At 49.9% G+C, this 19,025-nt stretch overlaps 1 protein-coding gene across 3 annotated transcripts; it reads right to left on the bottom strand.

The window, feature by feature from the left end:
• Nucleotides 1-2,555: 2,555 nt before the first annotated feature.
• Nucleotides 2,556-18,238, bottom strand: TNFAIP3 (TNF alpha induced protein 3). 3 transcript variants are annotated; one of them, XM_006932048.5, is made up of 9 exons: nt 18,107-18,238; nt 14,435-14,744; nt 11,011-11,201; nt 10,176-10,323; nt 9,838-10,008; nt 8,832-9,012; nt 6,759-7,678; nt 5,911-6,092; nt 2,556-4,697 (listed from the first exon to the last, which is right to left on the bottom strand). In XM_006932048.5, exons 2-9 carry the CDS (start codon nt 14,727-14,729, stop codon nt 4,413-4,415), a joined length of 2,373 nt encoding a protein of 790 aa, XP_006932110.1. In that variant the 5' UTR covers nt 14,730-14,744; nt 18,107-18,238; the 3' UTR covers nt 2,556-4,412. The 3 variants fall into 3 exon arrangements, with proteins under 3 accessions (XP_006932110.1, XP_006932111.1, XP_044914038.1); XM_006932049.4 differs by lacking the exon at nt 18,107-18,238 and adding an exon at nt 17,823-17,960; XM_045058103.1 differs by lacking the exon at nt 18,107-18,238 and having other exon boundaries at nt 14,435-17,604.
• Between the last annotated feature and the right edge of the window lie 787 nt (nt 18,239-19,025).

Below are 19,025 nucleotides of genomic sequence, written 5' to 3'. Positions count from 1 at the left end.
CCAGCTTTGGGAGCAGTAGAAAGGCACCAGGAAGCCTTAATTGGAGGAGAAGCATCCCCAGGTCTCTGGTTTACAAGCATAGGTGACCAGTAAAGTTACTGGGAGGGCCAGAAAGGGGATAGCGGAGGCAAAAAGACAGAAGGAGGCTGGGGCCCAGGCCGGAGTGGCGCAAGGATAGAGGGGAAGGGGTGGATTGGAGGGACATTTTGGAGATACACTTCACGAAGTTTGGATGTGGAATGAGGGGAAAAACATCTAGAGTGGCCAGGAAGATGGCACCCTTCCCTGAGTATGAAAGGAAGGACGCAGGGATAGACTCTTACGAGTTCAATTTGGGACTGTATGACCTTCTACCCTTGTGTGTTACGAAGGTGACATTTCACAGCCCTGGAAGTGGAGATCCGGGGCAGGTGAAGCAAAGCCAGTGTCTCTTGTCTCATTTCTCAGCCCTCTGTGTGATGAGGTTCTTTGGGGTTTTTTTTTTTGTTTTGTTTTTTGTTTTGGGAAATCATCCATTTCTGAGACTCTGAAGAGAGCCACTGATCGTCTCCACCTCAGAAGAGTAACGTACACGCCCCAGCACAAAATTGTGCGTGTGCTTTCTAGGGCCCCTGGTCCCGCGGAGGTCCATCCACAGCTCCAGATTGGAGCCCAGCCCTGACTGGCAACCTTGCCATCCTCCAAACGTGCCTTATGTCCCCGTTGCTGTGCCATTCTTCTGAGTCAGAGATAATTTGCTAATTATAAGTCACTTCCTATTTTAGAAGCCCTGATGACTTATGGTCAAATGCTCATGTTCATCATGCTGACTAAAGAATTGTAATTTTTAAACCCGGGTGAGAGACGGGAGGAAGAACAGAGAGAAAGAGGGGAGGTGAATTGGAGGCTTTAGATTCCTCTGGGAAGGCATTCAGGTAGCTCATACAGGATGCGACTCGATGGGACACACAGCTCCACCTGTATGTGATTCTTGCCTCATGGAACCCGACTTGAATACAAAGTACAGTACAGAAAAACAAGGTAGATTTTTTTAATGTTTATTTATTTTTAAGAGAGAGAGAGAAAGAGAGAGGCAGAGCACGAGCGGGGGAGGGGCAGAAAGACAGGGAGACACAGAATCCGAAGCAGGCTCCAGGCTCTGAGCTGTGAGCACAGAGCCCAATGTGGGGCTCCAGCCCACGAACCGCAAGATCATCACAGCCGAAATCGGACACTTAACCAACTGAGCCACCCAGGTGCCCCCAGAAAGCGATGCCGTAAGAAAGGCATCAGCCAAATCCAGAATGTGGGCTCTTCTACAGAAACGACCCAATTGCCCCCAACAAGTTAATAGGATGAAAAATTATAAGGGAATGTTCCAGAATGAAAGAGCCTTAAGCAATGGGAGCAATCCAAAGCAGTAGGACTATGTCTGTCAGTGGACAATCTGAGAAGTTAGAATACGTACTTAGCATTGGATGACACTAAAGATAATTTAGGTAGGTATGAAAATGGTGGTTGTGGAAAGCGAACAGTTATCCATTACAGATGCACACTGATGTACTTGTGGGTGTGAGGACACAGCTGGGATTTGCTTTGAAATAATCTAGAAACAAAGAGGGAGTGACAGATAAAGCAAATCTGGCAAAATGTTAGTAACTGTTGAAACCAGATGACGGATACATGGGGGTTCGTTATACTCTTTCTTGTGTGTTAACATTTCCCACAATAGGTTAATTTTTTATTTTTTGAGAGACAGAGAGAGACAGAACGTGAGCGGGGGAGGGACAGAGAGAGAGGGAGACACAGAATCCGAAGCAGGCTTCAGGCTCTGAGCTGTCAGCACAGAGCTCCGTGCAGGGCTTGAACTCAGGAGCCGTGAGATCGTGACCCGAGTTGAAGTCTGAGGCTCAACCCACTGAGCCACCCAGGCGCACCTCCCACGATAAGTTTAAGAAAAGATCACAAATGATTTTGTTCAAAGCACAGTTCTGAAATCTGGCTGATGATCAGAATCTCCCGGGGAGCTTTAAAAAAGTAGATTCTGGGAGCTGCAGTCCTCTTGAATTAATCTTCTGTGGATATGTTTGCACTGGGTGGAAGAATGTGTCATTTTACAACTTCCTGGGACTCTGGTGCTGCCAGTCCTTGCGGCCACCACAGCCACAGGTCATCTCTTCCAAGTTCTGACCCAGGAGAAGATCTTACACCAGGCTTCCCTCCTCCCTCCTCTTTCTCGGTCTTTCCCATCTCTCTCTGTGCGCCCCTCTCTTGCTTTCCTTTTATGCACTGCATTAAGGCCAAGGGCAGGAACCTTTAGAGGAGCACAGGAACCTAACGTCTCCTGGGAACGGGCACAGGTGGACCCTTCCCACTCCCGTCCGAGCCTCAGTGTCCTCACTGTTGAAGGATGCTCTGCTCTCATGCAGTTAACATCGTTCACAAAGTTCTCTTACTACCCAGGAGTGGGACATGTGTCCACTGCCCACGTGTACCTCGAAATGAAGCTGTTTGGGAAACATGGCCTTAATATTTGGGTCTCTTTCTTTCATCATTTGTAGACAAAAAACATTAAAATCTGTTCTTAAATAATTTATTTTTTAATAGTGACTTCTGTAAAAAGTTACACTTATTTAGGAAAACTTGAAGAAATTCAACAGAGTAAATGGCTATTAGAGACAACTAAATGTGCAAATTTCAAATGCTTTCTATATTAAGTATAAATAATTCCATTTTTTCACATTAAGAATGAAAATATTGATAAACACAAAATATTAAAATACAAACTGTAGAAGAACTAGCTGAACACTGAAGTTTATTTCAAATCTTTAGAAAAAAATTATTAAGATTGATGTCCAGCAAAGAGGCTGGCGGCATCGCGAGTGGCAAACATGTCAGATAACACATGTAAAGGCTACGTAGAGTTATAGGCAGCCTTTACCTCTGGGAACAATGTGTTTCCCCGTTTTGTCTAGAACAAGTATGACAATAATACAAAGCATATCGAGAAACTGCAGGCTGAGGACAGAAAGAAATTTCCTTAAGCTCATGGTCACAGGGTTTTGCTGTCCCAATGCTAAGGGGCCACTGGATGTGAGGTCACTGCCAGCACCTGGGGACATAGCATTAGCACAGCAAATAAAACCATCATTAAAGGCCACACCTTCCCTGTGACCTTCTCCAATCTCATCCCTGTTCCTTCCTAATTTCATCTCTAAGGAGGTAGGATACTCAGATGCATGTCTCTACTGTTTCTTATCATATGGCTGAGAAGTGGCTCTGACCGAAAGCTTCATTAAGAAGCATGAGCTTTTAATGAATTAACCTTTGATGCAATTCCTTCTTTCTTAGGGAAGGCAAACCAAAGTGCATCGAAGAGGCCAAATCCCCAACGCAGTCAGGGACTTGTGCCAGTGCCGGTGACACGAACCACTATGACCATGTTATTTCAAGACACTACAGCAAGCGTTTTCCCCAAAGCAGAAGAAACATCTTCATTTAAATAATGTTGAAGTCTGCAATAAAATAAATAAAGTGACTTACGTAAACACAACAGCGAGCTCACTTTAACAAGGCAGCTGGTTAAATTCACGCAAGCTATATACAGACGGTGCCCCTGACGACAACCAGAAAATAGGTTGTTATTCAGTCTTCCTACTTAAATCTCTAGGGCAGCATTTCACCGGAATAAGAAAAAAATCCCTCATACGTAATATAAGGGCACATTATACATGTACACACTTTGATGCACACATCACCCTAACTTCGAAGGGAAGACGGTGGTAACCAAGAGAGTCACACGTCTTCCCCCTATGGAAATAACTGGATTTTTCCAAGGTGCATACTGTAAAGAGCAGCTGGTTTGCTTTTCAGTGTGAACGTGTTCGGTTGCAGCAGGCCTCAGAATCAGTCTGTGGATGGTTCTGCTTCTGCCGTGTCCGTGGGCGAGGAGCCAGGCAGGTGGGGAAAAACCACTAACTACTGACACTCCGAATATGTCCACTCTCCCTGAGCTTCCCGGGCGTCTGGCAGAGGGCCCGCGGGCCGTGGGGCTTCGGCTTCACGTCTGTGAGCGAGGCCGATGCGGGGCTGGCCGGGAGGAAGGGCTCCGGGTTCCCCGGCCCGCCCGGGACGACGGAGCGGTCCTGCCACGCGTCCCGAGGCCACGCGGCTCCCGGCCTTCCGCGCGGCAGGTGAGGACGAGCTCTGGGCCGGACCGACACCATCCACCGCCAGTCGCTAGCTTCGCTCGAGGGCCGCCTGGGAACGTTCCCCGCGACGGCGACCGAGAGCTTATCTTCCCTCCCGGCTGGAAGCCCCCGGGAGCTCTCTGCCGCGGGGACGGCCCTCGGCGGCGTCAGCGCGTTGAGGGCATAGCACCATGCTGGCTAGTGGCTCGAGGCCCCCGGCGGCCGGGCGGGCCACCGCTGCCGTCAGCCGTACAGCTGCTTGAACTGGAAGCACTCGTTGCAGTAGCCGTTACACTTGGCGTTGCCGAAGTGGTCGCAGGCGGGGGCGCGGCAGCGCTGCTTGGGCGGCTCCTCGGGGGCCGGCTCGCCCCGGTGCGGCGTCGGGCCCGCTCGCTGGCTGAGGTGCTGGCACTCCATGCAGAGCTCCTCGCTGCGGCAGGCCAGGATGTTCTTGCAGGAGGCCCGGGCGCACTTGGGCCTTGAGGCGCTCGGCGTGGTCCGAGGCACGTCTCTGCGCTGGCTCGATCTCTGAGAGGGAAGAACAGAGGGAACGGTGGGTCCCGCTACTCGGGGACAGCACGGGGCAGTCTCAGCAGACAGCGTGGGTTCTGCAAGGCGCTCTACGGGGCGCAGAGCATCCCCCTGGCCCAGGGAACCAGAGCTCCAGGCGCAGTCCGGGAACAGGAGCTGTCCGCGGACGCTTCCTCCCGGTCCCACGAAAGCAGGCCTGGCCCCAGGGAGGCCGAGTGGAGCCCCCAAGCCTCACCCGGAGGCCTGCGAACGCTGGCCCGGCTCACCTCTGCTTGCGTGAATAATAAGCTGCCCTTATTTAAACTCCCTGCCATCTATGAACAGGACAGGCATGCGTCAGCCAAAGCTGGCTTTTCTTAGGTGCCATTGCACAGAGGCCCGGGGACGCTCTGCCTCCTCCCCGTCTCGTAGTAAAGGATTACTTGAGGAAGCCTGCTAGCCTCTCAGATGCCCGTGCTTCGACTACAAACCCAAGAAGTCTCTGGTCAGCATCTAGCTTTTTGGAGGCTTTAGGAGGTTTAAGTGTTTTTTTTTAAAATTTTTTAATGTTTATTTATTTGTGAGAGAGAGAGACAGACCGAGTGTGAGCGGGGGAGGGGCGGAGAGAGAGGGGGAGACACAGAATCTGAAGCAGGCACAGAGCCCAACACAGGGCTCAAACTCACGGACCGTGAGATCATGACCTGAGCCGAAGCCAGACGCTTAACAGACTGAGTGAGCCACCCAGGAGCCCCCCGGAGGCTTTATGAGGTTTTAATCTATGGCTGGCTTTATTTACTTTTCAGTTAATTATTTACCTATTAAAAGCTTTTATTTATTTATTTTGAGACAGAGACAGCACCGAGTGGGGAGGGGCAGAGAGAGAGAGGGGGAGACAGAATCCCAAGCAGGCTCCACACTGTCAGCGCAGAGCCCAATGCAGGGCTCGAATGCGTGAAACTGTGAGATCCTGACCTGAGCAGAAACCAAGAGTCGGACGCTTTACAGACTGAGCCACCCAGGCACCCCTATTTACTTTTCAAATGCATTCTAAAGTATCCTTCGGCCATGAAAATCAAGAGCCGCTGCTGCACTTCCAACCCTGGGCGCCACAGTGACCCCGCCCCACTCCCATTCCTCCCCGGAACAGGGAGGAAAGTCTGCTTGTCACCGTGGGGCAGCAAGGACGGCTGGCCCAGCGGGGAGGGGGGAGGACCTCAAAATGTCTCACCAGGTGCTCTTCAGTCCTTTTCGCCTCGTGAAATCTCTGGGTCTGCGCTTCGATGAAACACTTCTGGCAGTACCCTTCGAACACGGTGCTTCCGAGGGTGCCGCATTCCCTCCCCAGGCAGGGGACGGCATTCTGGAACCTGGGGGCTGTGGGACTGGCCTTCGTGGAAGCGGCGACGAAATCTAAAAGACAGCGGGTGCTGATCAGTGCCACGGGTCGTCTCCAGGCAGGGAGAGACACTGACATTAGAGGAACAAAACAGGTTTCGGACACAGATTCCAGGCAGCCTGCGGGGGGCGGGGCGGTGCCCCTCGGCCTTTTGTAAATGCAGCCGAGTCAAAGACAGTAATGATAATGCCATTACTGACACATCTTTGACTGTATAAATCTCTCATTTTTGGACATGCTGCACCGGCCAGGCACAGCTACTGTGCAGAGGCATTAACTGCCCGTCCCTCTTTCAAATTAGATTTTCAGCACATCGGCAGGGACTTCCCTCTCTCCGGCTGCTGCTCTTCTCTATTGCATCTATTGTTTTCTCTATTGCATCTAAGTCTCCAAAGAAGTCTTGGTTAAACTCTACCTTATAAATGCCAGACACTCAACGGCCTCGTTCGCGAAAACAAATTCTACGGATGCTACCTATGAGGCGCTGTAGGGTTTTGGAAGGTGGTTTCCTGTGCCTTTCGCCTCCACGTGGGGCTGGCACAGCCACGGTGACCGTCCCTCTGTGCAAGCCGCACCTGGCCCCATCGCCCAGAGCGGCCGCCTTCTTGAAGCTCAGGAACTAAACCGCTTCGAGACAGGGGTTTTGAAACGGGAGTTGGGAAATCGATCATGTCACTCACGTTTGTTTTCTCTGTACTCGATGAAACACAGCGTACAGAAGCCTTTGTTTTCTGGAGTCCCGAAATACATGCAGCCGGCTTTTCTGCACTTGCTCGTCCCTGTCCTGTCCCCTGGAGTCCGTGGGGCCTGAGAGAGGCAGCCAGAGGGAGCCTCGGTCCCAGCTCTGCGGCAAGAATGTGGGGAGAGACTCTGGATGAGCTGCGAGGGGTCCGACTTGGACCTCTGGTGACAGGAAGGAGGGACGCTGGAGCTGAGGCCCGAGGAGGGTTCCGCCGTAGTCCTTTTGAAGCAAGTACTGCAGATTCCATTAAACGTCCTGGTGACATCCTGCAGGCAGGCTCGGCACTTCCCGGGGTCTAAGTGCCTCATGCTGTCCGAGGTGTGGCCCCCGTTAAGCTGCCGGGCCTGGTGGCACCGCTCACAGAATCCGTTGTGCTGCACGTTCAGCGTGAAAGGGCAGCCGGGGCTCCTGCATTTCATGGCGGTGGTCTCGCTGAACAGGAAAAGGCTGGGCGCCGTCGGAGGGGCCGAATGAGGCCCCCCGGTCGGCTCCTCGGGGCTCCAGCCCCCGGGCTCGTAGGCCTCACCCCGCGAGGCCCCGGCCGCCACGCCTGGGAGCCCCTCGGGGCCCGGCTTGGAGTGCAGCTTTGAGGACTTGGTGTGGTTGTTTTGCCGCCTCTCGGAGCACTCGTGGCACAAAGGCTGGGTGTTCACGGACATGAAGAAAGGACAGTTGGGCGTTTCACATTTTACGTCCATGAGGGAGAGCTGGGGCACGGAAGGTTCCAAAGGGTTCTGAGCATGCGCCTCTCTCCGCTCTTGCTCACTGTTCTCCTGCCACTTCTTGTACTCGTGCTGGACGAGTTCAAAGTAATCATCTACCAAGTTTATTTCTTTTGGTAAGTTAGCTTCATCCAGCCTAAAGACCAAAAGGCGATATATGAGACCACGTGGCCACACACACGACTTCACGTCATTAGCTCACAGGGCAAAACTTTTAGCATGTGGCTTATGGCAGTAACTGGATAACCGTTCACTGAAAAGCAGGCCTGTGATAAAGGGTTTGCACTCCTAGCACAGTCCTATACCGCTAAGAAGGCTTCATTATTTCAGGAACCACTGTCTTACTTAATCAATCTTGCACCACCCCAAGTGACAGCTAATTCCAAAGAAAGGGCTATTCTGGGGCTGCCTCTACACCTAATTACTCTGGTCCTCCCTTAAAAAGTCACTTTTACCTTTTAACTCCTCAGAGATCCAATTTCTGGTAAAACATGACTCAGGGCATTCATTTGGGACTAGGCTACTCTATAGTTCAAACTACTCTGGGACTTTGTGTCCCGTGTTTTGCCACTATTAATCTTAAACTTGTGCCTGGTCTCTATCAGCATGAACTGCTAGTCTCAGTCGAGGAGCGGAAGACACGCCCACGGGGCGCTGTCCACTGACTTCTGATCATCTGCAATTTGTTCATCTCCACTGGAAGAAACTGATGCTCATAGGCCTTCATGGTCCTCTCTTGTACATTTCAAGTCCTAAGAAACGGGCATCCCTCTAACATAAAGCCCAGTGTTTAAGGTCTGGATATGTGCACAACGTGCACTCTGAGTCTCTCCTCCACCTTCCAAGTTGGCACAATCCTATGGCCGCCGTAGAAACCCAATCTACAACCCAGTCTGTGTCTGATGTGTCTGTCCTGACCAAGAAGCCAAGAGAAAAAAGCTTTTGTTGCCAAGGATTTTCACTTGCTGGCCCACTGCTAGGGCCATTCAACGAAACAAAACAAAACTATCGTTGGTTTAATATACTTAAAAGCCACAGCGCTGACCGTCGGCATCCAGATATGCAGGCAAATCGCTATGGATAAAGTACTTGTTCTCACGTGAAACCAAAGTTAGGACTGCCTCCGGTCACCCTCTCTGATTCATGTACACAACTCTGGATTTGTTTCACATTGGAGGAAACTGGCTTCGAATAGCTTTACTGTGGAGCTCGGGGTGGCCTCAGCTTACGTGGCTGTCGTATAAACAGCTGAGGGTGACAGAGGAAGAGAGCTAAGAGTAAACTCTTACTTTGCAGCATTGATCAAATGGGTGGTGCCGTGGTCCCAGCCTTGGACGGGGATTTCGATCACCATCAAGTACTCTTTCAAGAGCTTTTCCTTCATCTCATTTTCAGGATCGGTCAAAAAGTGAACTTTTAAGTCTTCAAATCTTCCTCGCTCTCTGTTAACAAGTGGAACAGCTCGGATTTCTGGGGGAGGGGGGGCGGGAAACAAAAATAACACGTCAGCAACATGTGATTCCACTACATAAGATTACGTGTGAGGCCGCGCAGATGTAAGGATTAAATTCTGCAAACACAAAAAGGATACAATTAAAGAACTTTGGAAAAGTATTATCAAACTCAGCTGGTGGAGCAAACTATACTAAACTCTAACATCCAGTGCTTTCTTCAGGAAGCTCAGGAAATACCAAGCAGCCTGGAGGCAGTGGATCTCACTGGTTAAATCCCAGAATTCAGAATCGGACTGATCCGATTTTCGATCCTCTGTGATAGAAGGCAAGTTACTGAACCGCTCTGAGCTTCAAGGGTCTCATCTATAAAAACAAGGCCACCAATGCTTACAGCCCATACACCCTTACACCCTGTGTATTACAGCTTACACCCTGTGGATGAAATGAAATAAAAATAATGTCCCTAAAGCACTTAGCACACTGCCTCTTCACTGGCTCTTCAAGCTATTATAATAATAGCTAACCTGACAGACCTTTACCTGCACCATGCCAGGCTCTGTGCCTTACTTTGTCATGTATCAATGGCAGCAGGAATGTGATGCTTATATCTCCTACTTGAAAGTACTGCCACACCATACACAACGACAGCCGGGGTTACGATTACCGCTATTGCAGTATTGGTGCTAATCAGGCCCCTAACAGAACACCGTATTCAAGTAAAAATAATAGCCGTAAATGAGGCGATTGTCATAGGGCCCAAAGAGCCTGGTGTTCAGTGGGAACAGGGTGTCCCAGTAGCGATCAGTAGTTACAAGTGTGGATTCACGCGCAGTTTTCTCACCAGGTCCGCTGTCCTTCAGGGTCACCAGGGGTACAAAGTGCTGGCTGTCGTAGCCGAGAATGATGGGGTATCGGTAGCATTCTTGGGCCGGCCAGTGGAGAGGCAGGTAAATCCCGCCCACCTTCAAAGGAGCGAAATTGGAACCCGATTCCAGACTTCTCAGCATTTTGTCTGTGTAGGGAAAGAGAGAGAGATAAATAAGGCCCGCTGGTGATTTTCACCCAATTCTCTTCAGCTGCTGTTGCCTATGACTTAGGTAGCATGGGTTTTTCCTAAGAGCTAAAGCATTAGAGCCGAACGGCCCTTGAACACAAATAAGCAATCTACAGGCATCTCACCTGAAATGACAATGATCGGCCTTCTGAGTATGTTGCAAAGGACAAAGATGTGTATTTCTTCCAGTGAGTTGTACTGAAGTCCGCCTCGGGCCATGGGTGTGTCTGTGGATGCCATTTTGACGAGGCTGTCCCACTCATCGGTCCAATTCTAAGGAGAAGGGGTAAAGGGAAAAATCACGATTGAGTGAATGTTCTCAGCGTTAAAAACTCAGTCGACTTCGCTCTCTACTGATTCATTTATGTAACTCAGCTGACTTTTCCCCTTTCTGGAAACCATCATTCAAATGATCACCCTTTTTTCCCCATTTTGGTGTTCTTCCTTTATTTTTTCCACTAGAAGGCAAACTTAAAAAGTGGGGGAGGATGGGGACAGCACCTGTTCTCAAAAAAAAAAAAAAAAAAATCCCTCATGAGGCATAGCACCAAAGCCCCTTACCCAAATGCACACAGAAATTCCAGGCCTGTGACTGAGAACAGTGAGGCCCACGTTTGAATTGGATTGGCAGGCTCAGTAAAGCATACAAAGGGCCAGTCAGATTGGAAAGCAACCGAAACACCACAGGCAAGGCCAGGAACAGAAGCCCTTCTGCTGAAAGGAAGAGACGCCACAGCTGGGAATCTGCTGCCTGGAAGCCCCCCCTGCGGTGGCAACAGCCTCAGGTTCATCCCATAGGAGGTTTCTGGTGTTTTCCACTGACTACGCTTTGCCTCGCCCAGTGCATGTGACCTTGTAAATCACAAGCTCCTTGAGAGCAGGGGGCTGGCCTGGGGAACCCCTGCCCACCAAGGAGCTCTATCAACAGATACTGAACGGGGGGGGGGGAGCAAAACATACCCGAGTGTCATAGCAAAGCCCCGTTTCCACAAACTCCTGAGACTTAAGAGACTCCAGCTGCCAGCGGAATTTAAAGTTGCGCGTATCTGTCTCCTTGAGAGTGCTGAAGAGTGCCTTCCTCAGGACCAAGTCTGTGTCCTGAACACCCCACATGTACTGGGAAGCAGCGTGCATGAGGCAGTTTCCATCGCCTGAGGACAGAAGCAGCACACATCAAAGACCCAGCAAAGGTTTTCGGGATGCACTCGCCCTGGCTGGCGCAGGGCACTGAATAATAAGGCGTGAGAGAAATGCAAATGGCTTAATTTCTTAGTCAAAGGACACACTGAGAACACTTCACAAGCTAATGACAGCTTTAAGGAAAAAAACCATCCTCTTCACTCTTATTCTTAACGACTGACGCCAGCAGAGCAAAGGAGCCAGTGACTGATTATCAGGGGACCTTGGTTCTAGCCTAGCTCTGCCCTAACTAACTGATTTTGGTGTGACCTTGGGGGAAATTCCCCAGCTTCTGAGCAGTTTTTCTCTTCGCGAAACGAGAGCCCTGGATTATAATCTCTAATGCCCGTCCCTTTCTAGCATTCCTTGATGTTTTGGCTAAGACACTAGTGCTGTTACTCGTCTGGCTCTAGAGAGAACACACGGGGTCAGACGCACGAACCAGGAAGCTGGCCTGGCTCCCTTCACTAGACAGGGACGGTCTGGCTATGACTCAGTGGTAAATGACTTGACCATTCCGCTGAAGACTTTGGGGCCTGGGAGTTTCCTCTCCTGGTTTATACAGTGGGATTGAGACTCTCGAATTGCCTACCGCCAGCCTGCCTTCCAGCATTCTGAGAAAAAGACAGGTCTAACTTTATTCCATGAATTTGTTACTTTCACAGATGAAAACCCACGATTCAAGAGACTGCCTTTTTCCCCAACCTCCAAACAATGAACGTTTGGGGGGAATGTGCAATACCAAAAAAGTTAACTCCTTACTCTCTGTTGGCGAGCGCACAGTTGTTTTTATCGAGAAAAGTTCACCTGTTTTCTTACATTACTCCCCAAGTAGGGCTATAAAAGCCTCTGAAATCTTTTTTTTTTTAATCAGATTTTAATTATAGTCAAACTGTAAAAAAACCAAAACAGAACACCAAAGAAAACCCCTCACATACACATATCCACAGCCAGCATCCCTGCAATTTACACAAAGACTAGCTAAATAAAATACTGAGACACACGAGCGAAAAAAAGATCGCGCAGTCCTTTGTCTTGGCAGAAGTGTGGCAACGACTGCATTCTGTTGAAATTTCCCCTTTGCAAAATCTAGAGCAAAGATAAGGCTTTTTTTTTTTTTTCTTCTTCTCGCGCTTACTTTCAGTTCTTTATTGAGAGGCACCAGTACAAAATTCCCTAAGTAACATCAGGAATTCCCCAGCGCCAAGTTATTTGACTAGCAATTGAGCAACAGCTATTGTACTTTTTGTTCTGGTGTGCAGACATTTAAACTGTGAAGCGCACCCTGGACTTTCCAAGTGGGCGTGGCCAGGGTGAGCTGGAATAAGGCTATTCATTATACAAGTGAAATCGCTGTAGCCAATAGACGCTGGAATTTTTCACATGAAGTTTCAATTTTATGCCACCTACTCCCTTCCTCATTCACCACAGTCTCATATCCTCAAATGCAAACTTGTGAATCACCCCCTCCCCAAACAGACCATTCACTCTGTAGAACCCACCTAGAGGGGGAAGGTTGTTGTTGTTTTTTTTTTTTTAAAGGTGCTAATAAAAACCGGGAGTAAAAATTTGTTTTCCCCCCTCCCCTAAATATCTTTTCTTCCTTTTCCAGAATTTTAAGGCATTTTCTTGAACCTGGGGAAATAAAAGGATCTGGGCCCCCAAATGGTATCAAAATGCACTTGCTTTTGCAGCTTTATTTGTAGCATGAACCCTTACTGGCTTAAATGACCTATCTTTGCAAGACAAGTGTTTACTATTTATATACATCGTTTTTTTTTTCTCTTAAGGAGAATTTCCAACCTAAAATGTCAGTTAACTCTGTTAATGATAAGATGGTTTTCCTCTTCCTACCACGTTACTAATTTGGCAGAATCTCTCTGTTTCCAACTCTCCCAAAGCTCACTGTGTCGCTTTTTTGGTAACAAAAATGGGAGAGAGTTAAAACCACAAACTGTCAGGAATACAAACCCCTTGAGGATGACTTAACATAATTACCCACTTCTATGCATCACTTGATTTAAGGCCAAGAACAATGTAAACCCTACCTATTCCCAGTTTTCATTCTACCTTTATTTCCAAGAACCTGTGCTTCAAAAGTAGAGACAACGTGTTGAAGTAACGCACAAGACCACCCAGGACACAGCAAAACACGTATCTCCAATCACTCCACTTACCCAACTCCAAAATAGCCAAAGATAATGTACCAGCTAAGTTAATTAACTTAATACTCTTATCATCTCCTTGTCAACAAGGATCTCCTCTGCTTGGATGTATTATTTGGATCGAGGTGGTCTTAACGAAGGACTGTTGTGGATGTAAGAACCTCTAAGATTCCTGTCCTCACTTAGACTATGAGCGTTTCATTGATTGTGAACAGTCTATTTGCTTCTTGTGATAATTCGCTATATGCTAATGCAGGATTTTGCATCTGCATAAAACAGTACGCTTGGATGTTTCCATGATATACCTACTCTTGCTCAAAGGAAGTAATCAAAATACAAAACAATAAAGCTTAGAACAGGAAACAGCTACTCATGGTAAAGGGCCATTGGGCAGACACACACAGACAGCAAAGAAATTCAGAACTAGGAATCCCTAAAGATAATAAAGTAGAGGTCTAAAGTCTGTGCCAAAAAGCTCAAGTACCTTTCTATCTCATATCATGGGACCAAAACCAACAGAACCGAGGTAAGAGCAGAGCCCACAACAAGGGGCCCCTTTTGTCCTCAACAGCCATGCACTGGTTAAGCCACACATGCAATCAATTCAAGAAGTGTAAGGTCATTATCACCAGCATCCTCTAATGGTAGTGGGAAATAACAACCGTAATACTAGTTTTCACACCATGCTTTCCTTTTGAACTGAAAACCTTCGAAGGTTTCCACTACTGGCCAGGGAAGCGTATTTTACAAAGGACTAAACAGACAGCCCCAGCAATTAGATACGGAAGTCATCTAATGGGAGGCATGGTGTTTAGAAATGCATTCCTCGAGCCTCAGTGCCTCTGCTCTCTAAGACACACAACTACAGAGTAGCCTTAACAAAAATAGTGGCAAAGGAAGCTTGCTTTCATCACATGCCTATCATAGAGTTTCTACACCGAAGCGTCCACGGTCTCAAGAGACTCGCGTCTGGGCTAGTGCGACCAGAATCTGACGAATTCTGCCGGCACCGTGGAGGCCAGCCCCGAGACCAAGCTTACCGTTCGTTTTCAGGGCCACCAGCTTCCTGACTTCTCGACACCAGTTCAGCTTCTTCTGGCTTTCGAGGGAGGCCTGGATGGTTCTGTCAATGAGCGCTTTGTGGATGATCTCCCGAAACTGGGGACAAAACTGGCAAGTTCTAAACATTTCCAGCGTGTACCGGTGCATGGATTTGAAATGGTGAATGATCCCGTTGGTAGGCTTAAATATATCTTCTGGAGTTCTCTCTCGTATCTTCACAGCTTTCCGCATGTTGCTCAAATACAAAGCCTGGGGAAGGAGTTGTTCAGCCATGGTGCTCTGCAACACCTGAAGAGGAGTGGGGGACAAAACCCATTCCGTGAGTCCAACTCCGATACCGCTCCTATATACCTGGCGGCAGGAAACCCCTGTGTTTGATCTGGTCATTACCCTGATCTGTAGGCAAAAGATCTTAGCCGCCTCTAGTCCCAGGATACTAGCTGGCCCCCAAGATGAACTCACACTGGACTCTTTTAAGTTACATCACTTTTACAGATTAGTCTAAACAAGAGAAGGAAGGCGGAGAGTGGGTACTGAGGAGGAGGGGAATAACCCGCGTTTTCAGTAACGTTTGTCAGGGAGCCAAGCCCATCTGTCAGCGACAGGTACTGTACCTCGTAACCAACAAGCCCCCATCTCATTCTGACGCTACTCTGACACAGCCACTGGATCTCGGGAGCCCTGAATGCCAGTGCCAGGCACAAGGTAGTCCTGACAAGTCCGTGGCTCCTCCCCTATGACCACTCCCCTTGCTCTTAGGCAAAGCCTTGATTCCTCTCTTGTAAGCCCTCCCTCCCTATACTGGAAAGTAAATGTTTTGTGAGAAATCTTGAAATATTATGTTGTCACATAGGCTGCTGATTCAAGTTTCTCCTTTAGCCCCAAGGTGAAATATTTATAGAGAGCTTATTTCTAAAATGTATTCTAAAATTTATAGAGTTTTAACTGAGTATAACCAACGAAAAAAGCCTATATCCAGTAAGATGCTTTGCAGTTTTAAGACCAGATAATAAGCAATCTTTCAGAACCTCTCCACTGAACTTTACAAGATCAGAATAAGAAAGAGAAAAATAACAATAACAGAAGAAGAAATTTCACACTTCCAAGAGCAGGCATTAGAGCTCAATCATTTCAACTGCCAACCAGATTTATGATCAACCAACACTTGGATAATACATTCCCCCCCCACACACACACACCCGCCGTCTTCACCGTGAAATCTTTAAGCATTCTTTCTTTCTGGTGGAAAGAAATGAAAAGTCTGGAAGCAGATAAGGAATGATGTTTCAGCCAGGGGGACACTCAGGACAAATGAAAGAAGACCGGGCAAACCCCAGCATCTACAACCCACGCCAACGGCATGGGATGTTGTGAATTGATGCAACGTGGGATCTTTGCAGTGTGTGGCTGTGTAGAAACCCAGTTCTCATTCCTAAGCCTCAGGAGGGTGCCTCACAATACATCTGGGTTTCCAAGATGAGACAAAGATGGGTTTAGAGCATGAAGATATTCCCTAGGAAGTTTCATGGGAACTGTTAACCTCACTCCTGTATCATAGTATGTGTATTTGACTAGGCAAGCTTTTAGTTGAGAAAGACCTTAAACCTATCTACGAGTAAGAAGAAACCTGGATTTTAGGGAAGCCACTCCTAAGTGGGACTACGCTCTCTTAAAGCCATTGATAAAGTGGTTTAAATTCTTGTGGCTCAAGGTAGAGAGGTTGGACTAGATGACCCTGACGTTGCTTCCGAGGAGTTTTCTGGTGATCGTTTTGGATAAGGATTCCTATCCTGATTGCCAGTGAGGCCTGGGAGACGTCACTCTCTGGGTCAGCTGGTAACCTGTCCTTTGACGTCAGACATTCTCTGAAGGTGGAAGTGGGCAAAATTATAACAGGACCCCAAGCACAATGAAGGGACAGAAACATTACACACATTTCTGCTTTGTGGCATGGCAAAAGTCTCACGGTATCACTCATTCATCTGTTCATCACTCAAGAAGCACTGCCTGACCACCTACTGAAGGTCGAGTGCCATGCTTAATGCTGGGGCTAAAAAATCAAAGTTGACCCTATTCTCGGTCTGCAGCCAAGGCAACAGAAGCACAGGTCCCGCCCAGGTTCCTCACCATCCAGCACAGAGAGCTCTGCCCAGATGCCACAACTTCCAACACCTGCCCCTCGCTATTCCCACAACGCAAGGTGTTCCCACAAGCGCCTGCTGCTCTCAGAGGGGAAGAGGCGGGAAGGAAAAAGATTTGAAACAAGCTAAGTGCTGCCTTTTTGTTTTTCTGGGTCTTCTATTATTCTCTTCTGACTTAAAAATCTTTCAGCAAAGACCTTAACTAGTGAGGGCTGTAAACCATATGCAAGACATGCAAATGTCAATACTGGATGGCTCAAGGTCATCTCATTCATAGGCTTAGCCTCGCACAGTGTGCAGAAGTGCCTCCTTAAAAGAATCAAAATGCACAGCCCAAGCTCCCCGTTCTTGGACTTCTCCACATTTAAGATTAAGGAATAGATTCTCCTGACCTATGACTGTCATGCCCTTCCAGGTCAAGATGTACGCTGTTACCCTTAACATTACTTTTACGTTGGTTACCTCACTGGCTTTTTATCCACAAATGCCTCACCCGAATTTCAGGAAAAGTATCCCGCCGACACTTCAAACATTGCATGAGGAATTGTAAAAATCAAAGAAGCACCTTAGACAGCGAGAAGGGGGCAGTAACTGGATGTGCAGTCACTGGGGACACTAGGGCTGTGGTCCAGAGAGAGCTGTTTCATGAAAAATGGTTCTCTCCAAATGCTGCCCCCAGACACTAGACCAGACCAGCTTTCCAAGGAAAGAAGATCAGAGACAGGGAGAACTGAAAACAAAGCGGTCTCAAAAGAGCTGAGCTCCTTCCTTACTTAATACCACTGCTTTCCTGAGAGGCCAGGTGGCAGGATGTGGGACGACCCGGGCTGACAAAGACTGTCTGACTGTGGGGTAGGGGCTGGGGCAGGGGCCCGCAGAACACTGAACCGGAGGAGCACCCGAAAAGCAGGCCAACGCGCACACTTGTCTTAACGCTGCTTCCAACAGAAAAAGATGAACGCCTGTCCCTCGACCCCACCCACCTCCTTGCACTTAACTCGGAGTGTCTCTGCAAGCTGTCCCTGGACAGGCAGGCTGGCTGAGTCCCCCACCCCCGCCCGGTTCGGTTGCCTCCGCGACACCCCACCCGGCGGTGGGCTGGGTTTGCACAATCTGCCAAGAAGCCACAGCGGTTCTGCAAGGTCTACGTGTCCAAAAGCATGCAGAGCTTGACTTAAAAATAAAGAAAGGCACGAAAAGGAGCAAAGCACCCACGACCACCGACCTAACAGTCCGGAGGCGATTCTCCACCAGTCCGCTGCAGCATGTAAAAGGGCCAGTTGGCTGGACGAATCCAGAGCTGTCACCCCAACATCTGGCGCGGCGACCTCAAGTCCTAGCATTTCAAGAGCTACAATGGGCACATACGGCCAACAAACTCCCCTCCAGCACCGCTGCAAAGCCCACGCCAGCTAGACGAGGCCAGCCCGCGAGACGCTGCCAATTCCGCACCCGCAGCCCTGGCCCCGCGGAGCCGCTGGGCAGACGGCACGGGGACGCGGCGGTTACCTGTCCCGGCCGCGCGATCCTCTTCCTAAGTCCCAAGTCCAGGTCAGGACCGGCGCGCGCAGTGGGCCGGGATCGATGCGGCGCGGAGGAGGCGCCCCATGGACGCCGGAGCCAGGCGCTCGCTCGCTCGCTGGCCGGGCCGGCCGGGGGTGTGATCAAGCCGGCTGCCGCCGCCACCGCCGCCGCACTTCTCCTGGCGGCTGCTGTCACCGCTCCGCCCCCGCGGGCTCCGAGCTCGCTGCACTTGGCCCGCTGCGAAGTCTGCAGACTGCCAGTTCTCTTTTTCCCTTTCTGTTTTACCGCCGGCGGAGGGTCGGGGGGGATTTCCACGCAGGGACTTTCCAGTCACGTGACGCCGGGCCCGGCGCCGAGAGCCGCGGGTCGCCGGCCGCCAGGGGGCGCAGGGGGCGCAGAGGGCGCGGGACGCGCTGGAGGCGCCGGAGGGGCAGCAGCTGGCGCAGGAGGCGAGCGGCGCCCCGCCCCGCCCCGCTCCGCCCCGCCCCGTCCCGCCCTCCGCGCGAGAAACTCCTGCGCCCCGCCCCCGGGTGTCCCCGCGTGAGTCACCTGGGCATTTCGGAAGCTGGCCCACGTCACATCCATGTGGAAATCGCGGTGATGGGAACTGGAAATGAAATAGGTTCTTTTTTTCTCAGCCGTTTTTCTGCAGAAAATCACCAACTGTGGAGAACAAGAAGGGAAATAATAAAGAAAGAAAACCCTAAAAACCACCCCGGCGTCCGGGACCTCAGGCTTCGGGCCGGGTTTGAAACGCCGGGGCTGTGCACGTGATGAGCTCGTAGGGGAGCGCCGTGCTCTGGGCCCCGGCGGGGATTTCGAGAACAAGAAGCGGTCACGGCCCTCGGTCCCCACGCCAGCGTTCCTGCCACCCGGACCCCGCGCAGGTGGGATGCAGGTCTGA

The sequence above is a fragment of the Felis catus genome, chromosome B2, assembly GCF_018350175.1.
Source record: "Felis catus isolate Fca126 chromosome B2, F.catus_Fca126_mat1.0, whole genome shotgun sequence".
Taxonomy (NCBI): Eukaryota; Metazoa; Chordata; class Mammalia; order Carnivora; family Felidae; genus Felis; species Felis catus.
Note: the sequence above shows the minus strand (reverse complement) of the source record. Positions and strands in the feature narration are given on the sequence as shown.

Bases quoted from the DNA above. Each gene is read 5' to 3' on its own strand.
- TNFAIP3 (XM_045058103.1), bottom strand. From the start codon at position 14,843: ATGACCAGATCAAACACAGGGGTTTCCTGCCGCCAGGTATATAGGAGC. The intron at 10,324-11,010 runs GTATGTTTTGCT...CCTTCTCCTTAG, and splicing joins GGCTTTGCTATGACACTCGG to AATTGGACCGATGAGTGGGA. The intron at 7,679-8,831 runs GTAAGAGTTTAC...TTTGGTCTTTAG, and splicing joins CATTTGATCAATGCTGCAAA to GCTGGATGAAGCTAACTTAC.